We start from the raw sequence: 20,506 nt of genomic DNA on the forward strand, positions 1-20,506 counted from the left end.
AACCGATCGGTTCGTATAAAACGACGCTGTTTAAAAAAAAAAAAACGGATCCAGTGATCCACTCGTGACCCACCCCCCCCCCCCCCTTCTCTTCCCCCAATCATTCATTCATCCATGTTGTGGAGAACTCTGATTCAAAGAAACCCTAGCCGCGTAGCCCTCTGCCTAGCCCTCCATCGTCGCCGCGCAACCCAGGTCCTCAGCGCCGCCGCCGTCCCAGGTCCTCAGCACCGCCGCTTCTTCCTCTTCCCCGTGTCTTCGTCTTCGCTGGCTTCTCGGCAGGTCCTCTTCGGCTCTTCATCTTCGCTGGCTTCTTGGCACGGACCCAAGTTAGTGGCTTCTCTTCTTCATCTTCACTGAATGTGTGGTCTTCTTCTTTAATTTTTGTTCCATTTTTCTTCAAGTCTGCTTCGGTCTTGGTTTCAACTGTTTCAAGTTTGGTTCTGAAGGTTGGTTCTGCAATTCTTCTTTTGGTTCTGTCTTGTATTTGCCGGTTGCTAATGGTGGAAATTTTACAAATTTGCAAATTTGCATGTATGGTTCTGATTGTATGGTTCTGTATGTATGGTTCTGAATTCTGATTGTATGGTCTTCTTCTTCGTTTGAAGTTCTGAAATTGTTGTTCAATTTTGTTCCATTTTTCTTGTAATGTTTTGTAAATTGTAATTGTCTGCTGCTGATGGATCTGTCTTGTATTTGCTGGTTGCTGATGGCTGTAATTTTTTTTTTCAAATTTACTGATGGCTCGATGGCTCTGTTAGTCTGTTGCTTTCAATTCTTTGCTCTGTTACTGATGGCTCTGTTACTGATGGCTCGATGGCTCTGTTAGTTGCTGATAGCTCTTAATTTTTTTGTTCAAATTTCCTGATGGCTTTGTTTGTAGTTGCTGGTTTTGCTGGGTGAAGGTTTAGTGTTTTGGAATGTTTTATAATGTGCTAATGCTTGTAATTGCTGGCTTTATTTGTAATTGCTGGGTGAAGGTTTAGTGTTTTGTGATTATTGGTTAATGTTTTGGTTTAGTGTTCTCTCTTTTCCAGATTTCTCTTCTCCCTGTATTTCTGCATGTTGCTGAATTGGTAATCAATAAATTTGCCTTTTTGCTGTAAATCGGGACTTTACTAGGATTTGTTAAATTTGTTGCTGTAACTTGAATTTATTGCTGAATTTGTTGCTTCCCAGTCACAGAATCAGAACAGAATGCTCAGTCAATGCTTGATTGATTGGCTTTGCTCATTGATTGTATTTGATGATAAATTTTAAATTAATAACTTTTAAATTTTAAATTTGCACTGCCCATGTTACTGATTCACTGTTCTTTCAGTGCTTTTTGTTGTTGTTAATCACTGTGACGAGCTTTGTTAAAATTTGCACTGCCTATATTACTGAGTGTTCCTCCCGTGCTTTTTGTTGTTGTTAATCATTGTGGTGAACTTTGTTAAAATTTGCACTGCCTATGTTTAACATTTAAACTCACAGCTTCTCAGCCCTGTTTGATTCTTCATCACATGCAATTGAATCGAATCAACCAAGCCTTTCTTTTCTTTTTCTTTTAGTTGATTCTTAATTTTCTAATATATGTAGCTTTTTGAATCAAGTGGATCAGATTATGTAGTTTTCTTGATTTGGGATACTTTCGGAGACGCATTAGAAGAGCTATTTTATTATTATGTTAATTCACATGTTCTGTATGCTTGTGATTGTTTCGGTGTTTACATTTTCTTTCCAAGTCACTTGGTTGTTGTTTGAGTTAAGGCTTTGTATGTGTGTGAGAATATGTAATAATGCTGAATGCTGTTGCATCTAATAGGAGTTCTTGGAGTACCCTCATCTTTGGTCCTTTATAATTTATTTATTATTTTATTTTAAAACGGTTTTTTTGGTTGAACTACTGATTGGACCAGTTAGACCAATAAACCAATAAATCAATAACTAAAGCGGTTTGATGACCGGTCCGATTTTCAGAACCTTAAACAAATGTGCTATATAGATTTTGAATTTTTTGGTATTATAATGAATTCAATAATAGTTTTGGAGAATGCTGGACGAAAGAGGGACTCACATTTTAAAATTAAAAAGGATAGAAATACAAATCTTGAAAGAAAAAAAAAGCAAGAATTAGATTTTCGAGGATTTTAATTTTGAATTAATTAATCATTAAAAAAAATATTAAGTAGATTCTCTATTATAATAAATGATAGACATGTATATTTTTTTGTTAATAGATAGTGGAAAAGAAAATAGAGTTGTCCATGCATTTTATCATATACAGTGATGGGTGTTCTGCTGCTCCCACGTGAGCATAGAAATGATGTAGTTTTGGACAGCGAGACATTTATTAACTTTTGAATTTGTTTATAACATTTATTAACTAATCTCTATTTATCATGAATCATGCTCCAAAAATTGTTATCTGCATAACGATTTTTCATAAATAAACACGTCATAGTAGGTAACAATATATATAAACATCATCGTTAAGTTTAAGATGATGAATTGATAGAAAGATATCACGTGTCCACGTTTATTATTGAGGAGGACCAAATTGGTATTTTTTCGAGTAAAGACTCAACTTAACTCCTATCCATTTTCACGAAGAACAAGACACTCCTTGTAAGAAAAAAAAGGAACACTTCAGTATTCAATCTTTTTTATTTTAGGACAATACGATTCCTTTATTAAAAAATTCGTTAAATGGTACTGAAAATTAGTTTTGTGAGAATTTTATTTGTAATATGTGAGGGTTTTAAAGCCCACAAAGTTCCTTTCAATACTATAACCAACTTATGATAATTACTACTACCACATTTTTTATTCTCATTATTATCACTTCTACCTCTACTATTTCTATTGTGTAACGATATTTTATCATCATCATTATTTCTTCTATTGTTATCATCACCAATACAAATATCATTAATATTAATGTTATTTTATTTCATTTCTTGTTCTGATGTTATTTTTTTTAAAGATCTTCATACTATAATTAATTTTTTTTCTTGCAATATTATTTTCAGGTCTTTCTCCATTTAACTATCACCTGTAAAAATATTTTGTCAAAAATAAATTTATAAATAATTTGTGGAAGTTTAAAATTCTCACAAATTAAAAATAAATTTTTTACAAATTTAATTTTTATTATTATTTAATAGATTTTTTTGAAAATTGTATTATCTTAAAATAAAAAAGTTGAGTATCAAAATATCCATTTTTTTAGATAAAAAATACTTTATCTTTTGTAAAAATAAACAAGGATCAAGTTAAATCATTAATTTTTTTTTTCTTCAAAAATTAATTATGGTCAATTTAGTCCGAATCTTTTAACGGAGTTTACATTTGCACCTTGCTTCCAAGGATGGGTATAGTATCACTGCCCGCTACGCTGAACAAATCTTCTTCTGATCCTCTCAGTTCTCACTAAATGTCCAGCACCAGTAACACCAAATCGAAATCAATGCCACCTCATCACTACCACCACCACCATCAGGTCCCCTGCACCCGCACACACCAGATCGCTGCCCTACTCCTCGTGGTTGGCACCTTCTTCTTCACCAGACTCTTCGATCGCTCCTTTGCCCCATGCACCACCACTACCCTCCTTCGCGCGTCGCAGAATCAGTTCTTTGGGCCCCATGCGTGGCCGGAGCAAGGTTACGGTTCCCAGCTGTCCCTCAAGATCTACGTTTACGACGCCGCCGAGATCGACGGCTTGAATCAGCTCATGTACGGTAGGGACGGCAAGATCACAGAGGAAGCTTGCTTGAAGGGGCAGTGGGGCACTCAGGTAATTTCAACTTCCTTTTCTTCCTTTCTTTCTTGACGCCATTTACATTCTCTCCTTTTGTGGATCGTGAAGCTAATTTGGGGCGTTTGCTTCTTATATGAAACTTGCATTTTTATTGTTATTTTTTTCTCATAAAGTGTTCCGTCATTTGGAGGAAACGTAGTTATTGACTTCAGTTAATTTGGATTTTAGATTCGGGATAATGCTAAGTTTGCTTGATTGAGTTGGAATTTTTTTTTTTAATTCCTTTGTCTTAGTTAACACTTACTCTCTAATTTTGAAAAGGTATCACTGACTTCAGTTACATTGTTTTATTTTATTATTTTGGTAAAATTTGTAATCATAGGAACTCGTATCAGAAGAAATGTGATTGAAGATGTAGTTTGATTGAATATAATGCTGGTGCTTGGTAGAAGTAGATACCCGAGTAGTATCAGTTCTCTGTATGTATTACTCAAATATTGTTAGAATTGGAATGCAATGGTGCACTAGATATTTGAGAGACTTTAGGGTCTGTTTGATTTGTCATTTTTCGATTTTTCTAGTTTGAAGATTTTGTGAAGGGAAAAGAAAAAGAGAAACAGTTATAATAATAAAATCCGCTTTTTATGTTTTTGCTTTTTTTTCCCTTCGCAAATCTTATAAATAGAATAAACTTAAGCAGAAAACTCAAACCAAAGAGGCCCTTCTTCTTTCTGTTACCTATTGCAGCATCATTTTCTTGTTTATTCTGTCTGAGGCTAAGCATTGTACTGAAATGTTATGTTTGCTGGAGGAATTTTCATATTCTGAGAGTGCAATATTGAATTGTAGGTCAAAATACACAAGTTACTTCTGACATCAAGATATCGGACGCGAAAGAAAGAGGATGCAGATTTGTTTTTTGTCCCGTCATATGTTAAATGTGCACGGATGATGGGTGGTCTAAATGACAAAGAAATTAATCAGACCTATGTCAAGGTAAATTCTTTGTTTTCCTTACTGAAACTGCATATGCTTTCTTTTTTTATTTCCTTTTAAATGAAAAAAAAAAACTAAAATGTTAACTGCTCTATATGAGATCAGGTCATAAGCCAAATGCCATATTTTCGGTTATCTGGAGGCCGCAACCACATCTTTGTTTTTCCCAGGTAAAACGAAGAAAATATTTGTTAAAGCTACTCTTGAAACTAAAATGATCATCATTCATAAATATTGATGTAAAAGAAAATGCATAGCATAAAATATTGGATTTATTCAATCATTTGAATATTAAGAATAGTTTAGATGCTTTATAAGAAGAGACAAAGATCTTAATGTTTTTGTGACTGGCAGGCTTTCTTTCTTGATGTACAATGTCTGGCTTAAATATTGGTGAACCTAATAGCTAATACTTGTCAATTCCTTGGTTTTCAGTGGAGCAGGGGCTCACTTGTTCAAATCATGGGCAACATTTATAAATCGCTCCATTATTCTTACACCAGAGGTGAACTTCTAATTCACATGACAGTCTTGTCTGCACACCAGAATCACTATAAGTGAAATTGTTTCATGAAATTTCATGTTTTAACTTATAGCTCTTGCCAATTCATTTTGTACAATGGAGAACAAATTGGGTAACAAAGCAGCAAACATAATATATGTTAAATTATTCAAATATATTATTGGGGAATTTTCCATTCTTTAAGCAAGGTTGAGTTGTCTCCGTCTGACCTCAAGGTCACGGGTTCGAGCCGTAAAAATAACCACTGATGAAATTATCAAGTTAGGCTGCATACATTACGTTCTTTGAGTGCGGCCCTTTCCCAGACCCTGCGTTACGCGGGATGCTTGTGCACTGGGCTGCCTTTAAGGAAGCTTAAATTCCCTCAGTCCTTGTTATGGACTTGAAAGAAACCTTCATAATATTGTTTAGAAATAGTGTTGTCACTTTGTTAGCAACGGCAACACTGTATCTGAAACTGCACCTCGTTTGTGAATATAGTATTAGATAGTTTTTATCAAGGAGCCTAAAGGGTGATTGGTTGTCTAGGTGCTTGGATAATGCTTAGTAGTGACTCATAATTCTCTTTTATTGTTCTACTTGTAGAGGCATTACTTGAAAAATATCATCCTCTTAAGGGTTCTTCGGTTTGGAGATTGAAAAATCTTTACTGGTCACAAAAATGTTGCTAGACATTTAGATATTTTTTTTTATTTAAATTTATTTATCAGCAGCACTCTAATCTTTTATACTTTTGACGCCTCCATATATAATTTTTATCTGCTGAGGCATATAAGAAGACAATGGTTATGTATCAAGTTGATAGGAAAGGCTTGTTTAGCTAACAGTTTGTGTTTCTGTGTTCAAACATAGGGGGATCGGACTGATAAGAGAGATACAAGTGCCTTTAATACATGGAAAGATATAATCATTCCAGGTAATGTGGATGATGGTATGACAAAAGATGGGACTACTGTGGTCCGGCCTTTACCTATTTCAAAGCGGAAATACTTGGCCAATTATTTAGGACGTGCTCAAGGAAAAGCCGGCCGTCTTCAGCTAATAGAGCTAGCAAGACAATTTCCTGAAAAGGTATGTCGTCTTCTATGACACATTGGTTCTCTAATTTTAACTTTACTGATCTGCATTCTACAGAATGATAGCTTTTAATCCAAATCCCATAAACTAGAAATTTAATATAAAGTAAATATGATGCTGAAGACCATTTTGTGATGGATGAGACACCAATTAGCATTTACATGGATGAAATTCTGGTATTAATTTAGCTTTTCGTAAAACTTCATATTCATTGGACACTGCAAAGTGATTTAAGATTCTTCATTCTTGAGAATACGTGCTGAGTTGATACCATTTATATATGATTTAGATTGATACATGGATTAGTACTTAAGCAGGTCTATTTAGAGGAAATAGATACATAGTTGATCGATTGCATTTTTAATAAAGTGTATAAATTAGTTTGTTATTGATTCAGACAGAAAGAGGGGCGATTGCATTTTTAATAAAGTGTATAAATTAGTTTGTTATTGATTCAGACAGAAAGAGGGGGGAAAAAGAGAAAGAAAAGGGGGGGGGGGGGGGGGAGGTTGGCTGATTGGGGGCCACTAATATAGAAATGTGACCATATTGTAGGCTGTACCCAGTGGGTTCTTTTTCACAGGATTGATGGTTGGGACCCAATCGATAATGAAAATAATGGAGTGTCGGTAAGTGGATAATTGGAGGGAGTGGAAGAATGGGACCTTTCTTACCGTGAATTTCTTCCTTCAACCCAAACTCTTGTCCAATGGAGTGGAGTAACCAATTTAGTACGAGGCAAGTCTCGGTGAGTGGCTATATTCGGACTGCTGAATCCAATTTTATAAGTGTTATGGTGTAAGAACTTTCAGCTGTATCAATGAGGCAAGGGGAGTAAGCAGAGGGGGGGAGGAACTTTAGGCAATTATCAGAGGCTGAGTGATGGAAATGGCTCAAAGAAAGTGTGTATTATAGCAAATGATTATACAGTGGTTCATGATATCAGAAAGAATGGTAACTGGGGAGAGAGGCTTCTCCGTTGGGTTACATCATTCTGCCCCCTCTCCCCTTAATTCTGGTCCATCATTATACCATTCAGAATGTAGTATATATTTCTCTTATGTGTGTATTGAATGACTGGATTATGCTTTAAATGATGTACATGTTCTTCCCGCTAAGGATTCTTAACTATAATACAAAAAATTATTCATCATGTATTGATGGTATAAACAGTTGGAATGTCCAGATTTGAAATTCAGCGGACCTGACAAGTTGGGAAGGAAAGAATATTTTGAACATTTGCGCAATGCAAAGTTCTGCCTTGCTCCACGTGGGGAGTCATCTTGGACCCTCCGCTTTTATGAGTCATTTTTTGTGGTATGCTTCTGTCTCCATTCTCGATCCCTTTTTGTATCTTGTAATCCTATAGAGGGGCTTGCTTGGGAAGAAATAACCATTTCCATTTTGACAGGAATGTGTTCCAGTTATATTATCTGATCAAACAGAGTTGCCATTCCAGAACGTTGTCGATTACAGCCAGGTATCAATAAAATGGCCATCCAGTCGAATAGGTCCTCAATTATTGCAGTATTTGGAGTCTATACCAGGTCAGGATACTTCCCTCATTTACCTTCCAATTCCATTAGTGGCAAACTAAGAAAATTTGATACTGGGCACAAAGATATGGAATGGATGACCATAAAAAGTAGTTTTATATAATTTTTAGGGCAAACTATTCTTTTGTCTTAGATGTTTTCAAAAAGTTTCAAAACTATTCATAACGTTTAATTTGTTCAGTTTTATCCTTAATTTTAAGTAAGTTTCATTTTTATCCTTATAATTAACTCTTTTTGGTAATCAATAGGTAGTTGGTAACCACACAGTACACACCTACAACCACCACGACAATCATGTCCTCTTCCACATGTGATCTTCTTCGCTGTCACCACACCCTCGAACCCCTCAAACATCACTCTTTCCCTCCCCCACCCACCCACCTCTCTTTGCCTCCCAACTTCCACCCTACTGCCACCACTAACTCTCACCACCATCTACACCGCCACCGTCACCTCTCACCCATTTTAGAAGTACTTTTTTGAAAATTTTCAAAAATATCAAAGACAAAAAGTATACTTTATCTTAATTTTTACTTAATCCAGGTTCAAAATCAATAGAATAATTGGCGAAAAATATGTGTATATACTATGACTAAAAATATCAAAATCTAGTAGATACATATGCTCCCACCATCCAACGAGTTGATCTGCCCTCCTAAATTCCACACATAATGTACCTCATGCATCCTTCAGCATCAAATCTCTCTTTCTCTCATGCAGACAAAGAAATAGAAGCAATACTAGCCCGCAGTCGACAAATTAGGTGCTTATTTGTCTATGCTGCGGATTCAGAACCTTGTTCAGCAATGCGAGGAATTATGTGGGAACTCCAAAGGAAAGTGAGGCGGTTTCACCACTCGGCAGAAACATTCTGGTTGCACAATGGATCTATTGTAAACAGGAACTTAGTTGAATTTCCAAAGTGGGAACTCCCTATGCCTTTGCCTTGATACATCGAGAGATTTTTTCTTGTATAGCTTGTGTTTTTCTTTCTTGGTGTAGCTAACTATCAATCCCATATATCAATTCTTTACATGCTTATAGTAGGTGTTGTTCATTGTCATTTTGTTGTAAAATTAACGTGAACAATCACGGAAGCACGGTTCACTATGGTGTAACATCCCTATAATTTTGAAACTTCCACGTTATTCCCATTTCTTTTCAGTTTTAGTATGTATATTTCTTTCCAAGTATGGTATCTCAAAACTTATGATGTTACCGGTTGAAGTAATCTTCATTAATGATGCCTCTAACACTTTTCTAAGAGAAGGTTCACAACAATAAGGTTGACACTTGACATGACAATGTACATAAATGATTCCACCTCCCCGGAGGGGGTCAAATTGGTTTCGATTGTATTTTTTGCTGTAAATCCTCAATTTATTCTGCAAAGACATAAGATGATGAATTCAATAATATAGTACGCATGTAAATTTATGTTTATCTTTTATTGTATTTTATTTTTATAAAATTATTTAAAGGAAAACCATTTGAATCTTTTATCCAAATTGACGCTCAATACCCCCTTTAGGCTTTAGCATTTTAGCCTAACTGCTGTTAATCAAGGCCTGGGTGCGCCTACTTCCAATTATTTCATAATTTATATACACCCTTCCATTTCTGGGTTTTTTTTGGTTCAGGCTTCAGTGTCTGGTTAGAACGAAAAATAGCGATATTTTTATTAAAAAAAAATAATAGCACTACTAACAATTATTTCTATTATTATCATCAATTGAAAAAATTTGGCCCATAAGAATTACACTTTTTATCAATTACAACAAAATAAGAACTAGAGAAATATAGTGACTTACTCCCATCTTTAGTTTATTAGGCTTTTTAAGGATGTCAAGGTTTTCTATAAAGCTATTGTGGAAATCAAGTTGACAACCCAGCCAAGAATGCCACTCCGGTGGATGGTAGCCACGCCGAGCCGGAGATAAATTGGGCCACCGTGAATCTACTTGCCTCCACTGTGGACGTGATAACCCGGTACCCCTTCCATTTGACCCGTTGACCCACGGCCGCACCTGGCCCGGAATTCATGTACTCACCATAATACAATGTGTCCAATGCAAAGTCCCCATTCCACGGCAACCACCCACTTGGGTTTATGTGATCACCCATGTAAGACAATAAGTACACTGTTCTTGAGTATTGCTTCCATGGGCGGCCCAAAAAGGTGGAAACGCTGCCTTTCGCAGCCGCGAGATCCGGGGCGGGTAGTATCTGACAATCATGGATGGATATGCCCGTGTTTTGATTTGGGTCTTTTCTGTTTTGGGCCGTGATAGTGTTTTTTTGTTGGGCCATGGGCTTTCTAGCATACATAATACACTTTTGGAAAACCACTGCGGCATTTCCAAATATGAAATCTACGGTGCCGTAAATATCGCATTCCCGGAAGAACTGGCGGTTGGAGTGTACATAGCATGCGTCTTGGTAGCCTTTGATGCTGCACCGGTACACCACCGCGTGGTCGGCGCTTACGCGAAGCGCCACGGCTTGGTGCTTCTGTGGTCCGGCGTAGTTTTCAAATGTGATGTCTCGTGCAATGAAACCGGCACCACTAGCAGCTGCACAACAATTACCATTAGTAACATCCACAATAAATGGAATGCGTTATGTAATGAAATTCTATAATAATGATTGAGGAGGAACTAATCAATATTATTAGAGAAAGTATTATTTTCGGTTTCTTTGATGTAAAGAATGAGACAAAGGAACATTGTTTGGAATAATATATTCTTTTAGATGAGTGTTATGTGTATATGAATGAAGGGATAAATGTTTTTTTAAGGATTTAGATGTGTCTGAAACGTATATGTTAATGTTATCAATTAAAAAAGTTTATATAGAAAAAGATAAAATATTAAAATTTTTAATGTATTTATTATTTATTTATTTAAATAAAAAATTTAAAAATTTCTACTAATAACCTTAAAATTTATCCTTAGCTAAACCTTTTTTAAACCATAAAAAATAAGGGATATCTAATACCATCAATACAAACACAAAGGAAAATGGTAGATCCCTAAGAACTCTCCTCAATTAATGCGATAGAGATGTTCCTTTGCATTAATCATTAGATGGGAAGTACTTTAATAATAAGTTATAAAAGAAATTAAAATTTGTACCGTGGACTAGTTGAATGTGCTGGCGATGAATCGAATATGAGATCTATATTATATATCATGCATATGCACGTAATAGGATAGCTCTGTAATATTTTATCTTTCATTTGGACTGTGAAGGCATTCATTGGATGTATGCTAGTATTTCTCATTGAAATATAATTGTGGAGACTTAAGAGGACACATGCATGATGCATGTACGCATATGGAATAATGGAATATAAAATATGATGATAATTAAAGTCAATAAGTGAATGATCTGTGTATATAAAGATAGACAGAGAACGCGCACAAGTTTCTTTATGTGTCACGCTTTGTTAAATTAAAATATTAACAATAAATAGTTTTTATGTTGACTGATGATGAGTCATGATACTTGAATTTTATTCATTTATTTATTTATTGACCGGGATGATCTTGAAATTTTAAGTTTAATTTCCAACCACCATCTACCATTCTTTATCTTATTTATGAAACCATTAGCCCAATAGTAATATATGATTGGTAACTAGAAAACTTGACCAAGACTTTTTATCTACTTTTTCTTCATTTTCAAGGAAGTATCTATTTGTTACACTTTAGTCGTATGTTAAGAAAATAATTAAAATATGTTAAGATTTATAAAATTACTATAGGAGTATTAGAAAAAAAATATTACATTGATTTAAAGTAAAAACTTATTTAAAAATGAAAAAAATTGTTTTTCGGTAGAATTGATTCAGTACTCTATTTATTATTATTATTATTATTATTATTATCTTGCTAGAATGCTAGTACATTTTTGTTTTTGTGATTTTGATTGTTCGGAATTAATAGTAAGGAATTGACTAGACTTGCGTGATTAAAACGCATTCTACTATCACAATAATCAATAATGAATAATGTATACTATAATGTCACAAACAACTGAACATTCTATTTTTGAAAAAAGGAGGAAATAAAATTACTATTTTTCATTTTTAATAAAAACATATAGGGTCGTGCATTATTGTTCAATCATCCAAAAACATATGCTGGCCATTGAACTCTGAACACTCTCACTTGGCATTAAAATAGACTTGTCCACTGACACATACCAATCCTACTAAAATATGTACAACGCCTGCCACGTGTACCTTGCATTTGCTCTGTCTTATGCATTGTTTTCTTGGAAAATTCTTTATAAACAATTTCTTTTTTTTTTGGATAGATTGTATGTATGTACAAACATAATTAATATGTTTATATAGTACATATGAACTTGTATTCATATTAGAATAGTCTTCGTTTCCCCTTCATAACAAGACCTAATGGATGGATTTGCTTCAATATTTTTAATTTTATTTATTTTTCAGTTTATCTACAAAATGTTAAAATGATAGATAATAGATATTATCACTCTTATTTTAATTCTATTAAATGTTATTTATTGGTGAAATTTAAATTCCAAATTTAATTCTACAAAATACTAAAAATGGTATTAAGAATGGAATTAATATATTTACGTTTAAACAAAAATATTATATGTCCACAATAAATTAGTTATTATATATTTATATATATTATATTTTAATATGTATTATATATATATATATATATAATTAATTTAGTAACTGATTTTTTACATATAGATAGTATAATTTACATTTAAATAATTAGGAATGAAAAAATAAAAGTGAAATTATTAGAGTAGTTGTAACTAGAGAGAAAAGGAGGAAGACTAATTAAGAAGTAAGAAAAAAGCATGGAGGAAGGTGCAAAGGAATAATTTACCGAAGGATGCTGTGCGGAATGTGGTGATGCCATCAGCAACATTTTTCTTTCCTGTGATGACCGTTTTGCCCCTTCCATCTCCTATGAACATTATGTTGGTTTTCTTTCTACCCACTTTCAAAGTATCCTCCTCATACCTGAAAATTCCATCACCATCATATCCAAAAAGTTATGCTCAGTGCGCATATTACGCCTTTTATCTATTGCAATCATACATCATCATCGCCACACCAACAAAATTAAACTCGGTTAAGCAAGGATAATATGGGAAATGTACACCTTTCATTTATTTCTTTAATTGAAACACTTAAAATGTTTTTAAAATTGTAATTACCGGAATTCAATTATTTATAATGAGTTGAAAACATCACATTAATTTATTAGTTGTTTTTTCTGGTGAGGTAATGGGACCTAGGTCCAAACCGACAAAACACTTCATAACTAGCTCATCAAAATTAATGATTTTCATTTGTTTTCTATTTAGCAATTGAGCAAAATAAATTGCGAAGTAGCTAGTAGTTGCACTTGCTGAACCAAACAAGATTGAATACTCTGATTATTATTTGTCGTTTGTTTCGTTTTGCTTTTAATCAAAAGTATAGATAGAAGTACTTAATTTCTGATAAGAAAAAAAAAGGGTAAAGAACAATAATTCCATTAAAATATGTTATTAAAACCTTTTTCAAAAAAATATATTTTTAATAAAGTTTAATAATTGCACCTTTTTGTTGCCAAAAAGGTGAGGTTAATATGCTTTAAATAAATCAAAGATTAAAAAAATACAGATATTGTCTAGAAATTAAATTATTGTAGACTTCATGAAAATGATATACATGGTGGGTGTTACCAAATGCCAATGCATGCAGATGGATATAAATCTTTTAATATTTTAATAACGATAATATAACTCTTCAGTCATGAGTCATGACCGACCCCTATGCTTTCTTTTTCTTGCTATACCCATCATCATCTAAATCACCCTCTTCAATTATTTTGTACGTTAAATGAAAACAAAAGGTAACTAAAAAGTGCGATGTTCGTTATCTTGGAAAAAGAGAAAAAGGAAGATAGACACCCCATTCTGCACAGAAACCATATCTACCTCTTTAGTCGATACTCTCCCATGTTATTCTTGTCGTACCAAATTTTTCAACCAATACTAGAAAAAAAATAATTTACTAAATTTATAATATTTAGAGTTTGAACCCAATTTTTTTAGTTGGAGTATTATTATTACGAGTTAAAAAAAAAATGAAAATAAAAACTGAGAAATTTTACTAACCTTCCTTGCTTAACGTATATGATGAAACGATGGCTACTTTTCTCCGGCGCCTTCTTAATCGCCTCTGCGATTGTCTTCACCGTTCCATCACTGTTCTTCGACACTATTATATCGGCTTGTATCGCCGATACCGGCAAACTCAGCAATCTCCTATCTCGTTTGCTCAACCATCTCGGGAAATGAGTATTATTATTATTATTATCATTATCTCGCGAGTTATTGGATTTGTTCTCCTCCTCTCCGGTTCCCATTAACCGTCTCTTGTTCTGTATAGGCACCCCCGAGAAATCGCCAGTGCCACTTCCGGCCGAGTATATCGCGAGAGAATTGCTCACGTGTTCTGCCAGGTTCTTCAAATTATTAACCATCTGGTCCTTCAGTGTTCCCGTCGCGTTCTCGAGCCCCTCCGAGCACGTGTCTTGGTTCGTCAGCGCAGCGCTGAGCCAGGTCGTCACGTCCTCGGTGGAACCCACAGCGGAGGGCCTTATGGCTTCATCGCCGAAGGATGATGAATCCAAGGACGGGGCCACTGAGCTCAGCGACCGCCACAGCGAATCCATGGAGTCCTCCAGGAGTTCGAGGCAGTCTTCGTAGGCGGCACGGAGTCGTGTGTCCGTGTCGCCGAAGGCGATGCCCGTGGAGGCGTAGAAGGCGGTGCTGAAATGGTGGAGGGTCATGTTGACGGAAATGTGGACAAGGTCCTGCTCCGTGGCGGTTTCGGACCCCGGGAAATCCATGAGAGAGGTTATACAAAGTGTGGGGAACCGAGTCTTGCTGCAGGTCTTGGAGATTGCCTGCGTTGGTTCCCGGCGGAGGTTCGGCGAGTTCCCGGGCGAGGCACGGGAGCGAGTGACGGCAATTAGAGCAGCGGAGACAGCGGAGGCGACAATCAAGGCTGCGGCGAGGAGGGAGATCATGATGAGCTTCTTCTTTGTTGTGGAAGAAGTGGAATCGGAAGAAGGTCCGGTGAGTGGAGCGGTAGAACGGCGTGAAGAGCCACCCCGGTCGGTGGGTCCGATCCTACCGAACTCCATTAGGTTTAGTGAGGGTTAATTGGGTTTGGAAGGAAATGAAAGTAAATGAATGAATGTGGGAATAAAAAAAGAAGGTATAGTATTAATGTGTTAGTGTTAGTTACTTGTTTCTTTCCATTGATGTGGAGGGCTATGGCTATGGCACTAGATAGTTGATAGTTTATATAAAATGAGGGTGGTTTTGAAGAGTGGAGAAAGTGCTTGTGGGAGTGAGTGAAAGACTTTTAGCAAGCGTGTGGCATGTATTATTTTGACTTAATACAGTGTGCTAATTAAACATACATACACACTTTGTAAATGAATAATAAATGGGTTTAGAAAAGAATTTAGTTATTGGTTGGTGCGACGTCGACGTCGATGGAGGAAATTAGCTGGATACTACATGGAGCGTTGTCCACTGAATGTGTGGGAATGGGATCACAAACAAATAAAGAGAGGTGCTTTCTTTTCTTCATCTTTTTCTCTTTCTCTCTCTTCTTCTCTCTTCGCTTCTCTATCCCTTTGCTGTGTGTCTCTTATTCATTCTTCAGATAACGTTTGCAATCTTTTATGATAAATAATGTATATACTTTTAGTAACTATATAGTTAATAGTTCTGCCTTTCTTTAATCTCGTTTTTTCATAAAAGAAAAAGGCAGTATTTTTATTTAGTTAATTTTTTGCATAAACACCCAAAATTATACGTGATTCACTTTTTATATAATGGATTCAAATTAATTAAATTGTGAACCATGTTAAGTGATGCGATCGTAATAATTATGTATTTATATACAAATACAAAAAATTAGTCATCAAATTAATTATTATGTATTTGTATATAAATATATGATAATATTAAAAAAATAATTTTTAAAATTACTTTATATATATAATATAATATTTATAATTTTATACACATAACATTTGTAATTATATATTTATTATATTTAAATTTGTATAATTATTTTAATGGTAATTAATAAATATTAAATAAAATAATTTTAAATTATTTAAATTAATTTTTTATTATTTTTCAAATATTATTGATAAATATATATTATTTAATTTATTTTTAATATATATTTATATTTTATCATATATTTTTTTACGTGATTGATATAATGATATTAATTAATAATTATACCATTAAAATGGATGATTGCAATTACATTAGACACTGCAATTAATTCAAGTTTTAAGCACAAAAATTTAATATAATACTGCAATGGCCGCAGGATTGTGATAGTGGCAATAATGTTTGCAATTTTATGGATGGCTAATCAGAATTGATTCTTTCAATATTTGAATGTTTTCATTTAATTTTATATTTTATATTTTATAATATCTAATTTAAATAGTTTAAGAATGAAGAAAAATCTTAATTAGTTATGTTATGATTTTATTTATTATTGATGAAAAAAGAAAGCTAGCATAAATTTCTTAATTATTAGGCTCTCTTTTCTAACGATAACTTTAGCTTGTCTGAATTTTAATCATGTCAAATTAAAAGGTACAACAGATCTTTCCTTAAACTTTTGCAACTGTTAATTTAACCATAAAATTGTCTGTTTTCTTTAATTTAATTAGAATTTAATATATCTGCATACTTAATTAAGAAATATAATAATTCAGCACAAAAAAAATATTGAACAGAAATTGACCAGAGAAATGAAGTCAACTACTTATTAGTATTACAATTATTATGTACAACATACGTACGTACTTCAAAATACCAACATAATAACAATAACAATTATGTATAAACATCAAAAATTAAATTTTGTCTCAACTCCCAACTATGCAATTTAAAGATGAATATATAAATGTCTCAACTACGCTAAGTTTTCATGATTTAAAGAATTGAAATAAATGAAGAAAAAACTTCGTTCGTTTGGCTAAATATATACATATGTATAGTTTAATTTCTTCAAAAAGAGCAGGAGTAATTATTGAAATGCTCATGTTTTTTAAGGAATGAAAAACATAACTGGGGGGTGGAACATAAATTCATCATGATGAATCAAAAAAAGAATAAAGTACATGGCCAAAAAGGAATTCAAAAAGTGGTAGAACAAAAATGGAATGGGATAGATACTTCGCAAACCTTTGCTGAGGGTTTTGATTTAATTTAATTTGCTCAACCACCATATATATATATATATATATATATATATATATATATATATTTGATTTTTTACATTATTTTTTAGTCTGACCAGTTAAAAACTAATTTGTTGTAGAGTAGAGCTCTATTTATAAATTTGCCGTTGGCCAATAAATTACTGCATAAATTCAAACTTCTGATACTTAAATAAACAAACTTTTAAGCTAATGACTGAAACCAACTTAACTTGATTTATGTACGTATTTCTGGTTGATTTTGTTTTCTAATTATTTTTTTCATATAAGGTCGTAACATACTTGTTAAACATTATGATTATTTTTATGGTTTAATTTTGGTTTTAATCTCTATATGCGCGTGTAAATTATTTTGGTCTCTGTAAATTAAATAAATTAAAATAATCTTTATATTAACAGAAAGTTAAAATAATTTTTGTAGTAATAAACGTCAGAGAAATTAGTCTATTAAATATAATTTAAAAAATTAATTTGACTCATATATTTTACCTACAAAAATTATTTTAATTATTCGATAAAATTTACGGAGATCAAAATGGCCTACATATATTTACAAAGATAGCCCTAATCCTCATTATATATATAATTTATAATATAATGTAATAATAATTGACTTGTAAAGGACTTCCATTACTTTCTGAGAAAGCTTTCTATAGAAGAAATGATCGATCGAGTAACACTGGAGCAAAAGCAATTTTAAGTTCGATCACTTTATAAATTCTTTATTTCTTTTCCATATTATTATTGCTAATATATATACGTGACAAGGATTGCTTTAAGTAGTTACTCTAAAGATTTGTCTTTTGATAAGTGGCAACCTCACCACTTTTTTCACTTTGTGGATTCTTTTCTTATTCTTATAAACCAAGTTAAGCAATCAAGTGCACTAAAAAGCTATCATCAAAACAAGGCTAAGAAAAAGAAAAAAAGAAAAGATTACTCAAGAACCAAAATGGTTTTTAAATGGCCACATATAAGACAGATCTATAAAGAGTAGGGTTGTACAAGATTTGGTTAATCTAAAAATTAAATCTGTTTTTTAGTTAATTAAAAATTGAATCTTAGTTAATTAACTAAATTAATTTTATATGATAAATTAGTTATTAATTGGTTAAAAAATGTAAAAAATAATTTTTTACCGGTTATAAAAAAATTAATTTTAAAAAATAACTGGTTTTTAAATAGAAAAATTGGTTTTCAAAAATATCAAATCGTTTTTTGGACAAAAAAATAATTTTTGGATAAAAATTAATTTTTTTACAAAAATTTGTTTTTAAAATTAAATTTTTAATTTAAAAAATTGAAATTAAAGTTTTTTAAATTTAATTTTGATTAACCAATTTTAATAAATATAGATATAATTTTTAAAATTATTTTATTAAATTAGTTAACTAAAATGTAGTTATAATTTTTTAACTAGTTAACACATTTTGATTTTTTTAATGTATACCTCTCTAGAGATCTACCACTAATCTAGGTTAAAAAATGTCGAACAAGAACACAAAGATGTGACTAAGGGGTCGTTAGAGTGCATTTGGCAACACTATATGTTAGCTAGTCACATAGGATACTATATGCAGAAATAGAATTAGAGCAATTCTTAAAAGAAAAAATTAGTATAAAAATATAATTTAAAAAAAATTAAGACTAAAAAGGGCTAATAATATAAAAATTAAAGACCTTTATACATTAAATTTTTTTTTTTTGGGGTCATTGTCCCCTTTAACGTATACTAACCTCTGCCCTTAATTACGAGGTAACTATATATTATAACTTTATTTATCGTTTGCAGTTAATGTGTTGTATAAACTTATATGTCATATATAGTTCTTTTATATTATATGGCTGCCTTATAGCTTACAAAAACATTGCAGGGTAAAGAATCTTGTTTAAAGTTTTTTAAAAATTTTAAAAATATTTTTAATATTTAATTAGTTTTAATTTTGTTCATAATCTTTTAAATATGTTTTAAAAATATGTTGAATAGAATTTTTTTTAAAGATATAAAATTTCATTAATAAAAAATTACAATAAATAATATTGGTCCATATCTAAATTCTAGCAAGGATAAGGTGGGTATTAACCCAAAGAAAAATCACTAGAATAATCTAGAAGGAAATAAAAAAGAAAACTAACAATATATTGTCTTAATGTGATATTTTTTGTTCATGTGTGTGCTTCTTCCCAAATAGCAGCTGGTTCACTTTTTTTATCATCAAAAAGTTATTTGTTCTTAGATAACCAAATCTTTCATAACATCATCGCAAGAAGATTTCGTTGCTTGTTATTAGAGTCATTCTACTTTATCTTTAACTGCATCTCCCTCTACCAATTGCAAAAATTATTTTTCCCATCAATTCTATTTAGATTGCTGAACAAGAGCCCCATGTGATTCCACACTTGCGCGAGTAGTTGCAGGTAAGTAAGCAATGGGTCAAAGTTTTATTCTCCATTTTATATCTTAGGCATATCACAGGAATAGCTTGGACGCGGGTGTGCAGTCGGTGCCTCACCGAAAAGCCATTATGGAGAGCTTTCCAAGTAAAGACTTTAACTTTAACTGGACAGTCAAGATCCCAAATCGAGTTCCATAGATTTTTGTCTTCGAAAACTGGTGGAAGACTTTTGAGCGGCGGGTGAAAAAAATTGAAGCATAACTCATATCCTAACCTTATGAATAAGAACCCCCTTTTTTCTTGTACCAAATCAAATTATCTTCTTCTGTAGTACTTATTTGAAGTATTTCTTGTGCAATTTCTGGTGTAAAGTTGCTAGCTATAAAAGGCTCATTCCAATTACTTTCTTTAGTGATGAGTTGAGAGACCCAAATTAAGCTTAGATTAAGCTCCTGATTTTGTCTCAGTGTCAATGGTCCTTGTCTTCCAACCCAACAATCTTTCCAAATCTTTACTGTTGATCTCCTCCCAATCTGCCAAAAAATCCCTTTTTTTTAGAATCTTCCGCCCTTTTAATAAACTCCTCCAAGTCCATGAAGGATTGTAGCCAGCATCAGCTTTTAAGAATGAAGAATGTCTAAAATACCTGCTTCTGAATACTTTAGTCACTAGTGAATTCGGTCTGATCATCAATCTCCATTCCTGTTTTTTTAGCATGGCAAGATTAAAAGCTTTTGGGTCCTTAAACCTCAATCCTTTTTCATTTTTTAGTCTACACAGTATGTCCCACTTAATCCAGTGAAGTCTCCTTTCTCTTTATTTCTGCCCCCACCAAAATTGCATGAGCAGTCTCTGGATTTCGTCTATAAAAATTTCAAACAGTTTAAAGCAGCCCA

General features: G+C 32.9%; 2 protein-coding genes across 4 annotated transcripts; one reads left to right on the forward strand and one right to left on the reverse strand.

Moving 5' to 3' along the window:
* The first annotated feature begins 94 nt into the window (after positions 1–94).
* Positions 95–9,074, forward strand: LOC130935414 (probable beta-1,4-xylosyltransferase IRX10). Of its 3 annotated transcripts, none has more exons than XM_057865154.1 (9): positions 95–449; positions 3,409–3,781; positions 4,595–4,741; positions 4,847–4,911; positions 5,177–5,246; positions 6,117–6,335; positions 7,515–7,658; positions 7,753–7,888; positions 8,618–9,074. In XM_057865154.1, exons 2-9 carry the CDS (start codon positions 3,419–3,421, stop codon positions 8,845–8,847), a joined length of 1,374 nt encoding a protein of 457 aa, XP_057721137.1. In that variant the 5' UTR covers positions 95–449; positions 3,409–3,418; the 3' UTR covers positions 8,848–9,074. The 3 variants fall into 3 exon arrangements, with proteins under 3 accessions (XP_057721137.1, XP_057721135.1, XP_057721136.1); XM_057865152.1 differs by having other exon boundaries at positions 95–329; XM_057865153.1 differs by having other exon boundaries at positions 97–329; positions 3,352–3,781.
* Positions 9,075–9,568: 494 nt separating this feature from the next.
* LOC130935413 (probable pectinesterase/pectinesterase inhibitor 61) lies at positions 9,569–15,301 on the reverse strand. The gene is made up of 3 exons (XM_057865151.1): positions 14,063–15,301; positions 12,781–12,917; positions 9,569–10,470 (listed from the first exon to the last, which is right to left on the reverse strand). The coding sequence occupies exons 1-3, from the start codon at positions 15,094–15,096 to the stop codon at positions 9,773–9,775; spliced, it is 1,869 nt and encodes a 622-aa protein (XP_057721134.1). The 5' UTR covers positions 15,097–15,301; the 3' UTR covers positions 9,569–9,772.
* Positions 15,302–20,506: the final 5,205 nt, after the last annotated feature.

Source organism: Arachis stenosperma, chromosome 6 (genome assembly GCF_014773155.1).
Source record: "Arachis stenosperma cultivar V10309 chromosome 6, arast.V10309.gnm1.PFL2, whole genome shotgun sequence".
NCBI lineage: Eukaryota > Viridiplantae > Streptophyta > Magnoliopsida > Fabales > Fabaceae > Arachis > Arachis stenosperma.